Source organism: Cyprinodon variegatus, unplaced genomic scaffold (genome assembly GCF_000732505.1).
Source record: "Cyprinodon variegatus isolate N-32 unplaced genomic scaffold, C_variegatus-1.0 Scaffold625, whole genome shotgun sequence".
Taxonomy (NCBI): Eukaryota; Metazoa; Chordata; class Actinopteri; order Cyprinodontiformes; family Cyprinodontidae; genus Cyprinodon; species Cyprinodon variegatus.
The window spans coordinates 55,057-56,326 of record NW_015151078.1 but is presented as its reverse complement, the minus strand read 5'-3'; the positions used below and the strand labels follow the sequence as shown (position 1 = coordinate 56,326).

Genomic DNA, 1,270 nt, shown 5'->3' with positions numbered 1-1,270 from the left:
AATGCGGAGGTCCTTCGGAAGCAGACTTCTACCGCGAGTGGTACGAGACAGAATGACAGCGAGAAAGACGGACATTAAACATAAAAAACCTGCGGCTTATAGTCCGGTGCGGCTAATAGCCCGAAAATTAGGGTACATTCAGTTATTTTACAGCTTTATAGTTACAATAACTATTTATGTATTATTTATTCAAGTAGATATTTAGTTTTCTAATTACATTTATTTATTTAATTTTGAACACCTTGGGTTCCTTGAAAAATGTGGATTGTGATAATGGATACTGGTGTTAACCACAAACCATGCATTCATCAAAGATGCCCAATATGGGAATCAGTGGATATATGAAGAGCCAAAGTTTTATGCTTTAACATGACCCTCTGAAACCTTGACAACATATGTAGGTGCCCTCATTTATTGTATCTATTTATACTATTACCTAAGCAATTAGTGGTCTATAAATCTCTTTATCAAGTCGGATGTAACCAACCTTTTCTTTGGTGGTTTTACTCATGAGCAGTTGCAAATGTGCTGTCGTACTGAGCAGCAGACGATAATTTTAACATTGTCCTAGTTTTCCTCACTCTGGCTTCCCTTTGAGGCCAGTGACCCAGCTTATTTTTCTTTAGTTGTTTCTTTTTTCTTTCAGTTCTTTCTCCATCCATCCTTTGGTACAATTACAGAAGGCTTGTGCAAAACCCGAATCCGGATAGATCAGAGGAGATTTAATGCTCTCATACCTTTTACATTCTTATGTTTTTTTAAAGGGCAGCACTCACCTGAGGAGCAGCGATTGTTAGTGCAGTGTTGGCTAGTTCTTTGTCCTGAGATTTCTCCCGAGCCAAACGAGCAGCATCTTTAACCTCTTTGAACTTCTCTGAAAACTATTTAAAAAAAAGCCCAAAACTATAAATGGTGAAATATCTCAAGAAGAAGACAGGCCAGTCTTTCTTTGCTTGTTTAGTTTACCTGATGCAGCTGCTGTTCGGTAGCGAAACCCAGTCCATAGACGGTGTTTGCTCTGCTGTCAGCCCACTGACCAAACTTCTGAGATGTCTTGGTGAATGTCATGCTTGGTGTAACGGTGCAGTTGATAATTGCCTGTGGATGTAGAGGTAATATAAATGAATAACCTGAAACGCCAATAACAAAATAGAAAAATACTAAGGGTGAATCGTTCCTTATGTTCCTAACAGAGCACTTCACTCTCAATCTACAGGTTTACTAGTGGTTCCTAGAATTTCTAAAAGAATGGGAGGCAGATCTTTTAGTT

The 1,270-nt window shown here is 38.7% G+C and overlaps 1 protein-coding gene across 1 annotated transcript in view; it reads right to left on the bottom strand.

The window, feature by feature from the left end:
• LOC107096454 (homer protein homolog 3-like) overlaps positions 1 to 1,270 on the bottom strand; it is a 34,800-nt gene that overhangs the window by 17,055 nt on the left and 16,475 nt on the right. The window contains exons 4-5 of the mRNA XM_015393116.1: positions 967 to 1,098; positions 777 to 881 (exon numbers count right to left, since the gene is read on the bottom strand). Of these exons, the coding sequence (XP_015248602.1) occupies positions 777 to 881; positions 967 to 1,098 (237 nt within the window). The remainder of the gene's footprint in view (positions 1 to 776; positions 882 to 966; positions 1,099 to 1,270) is intronic.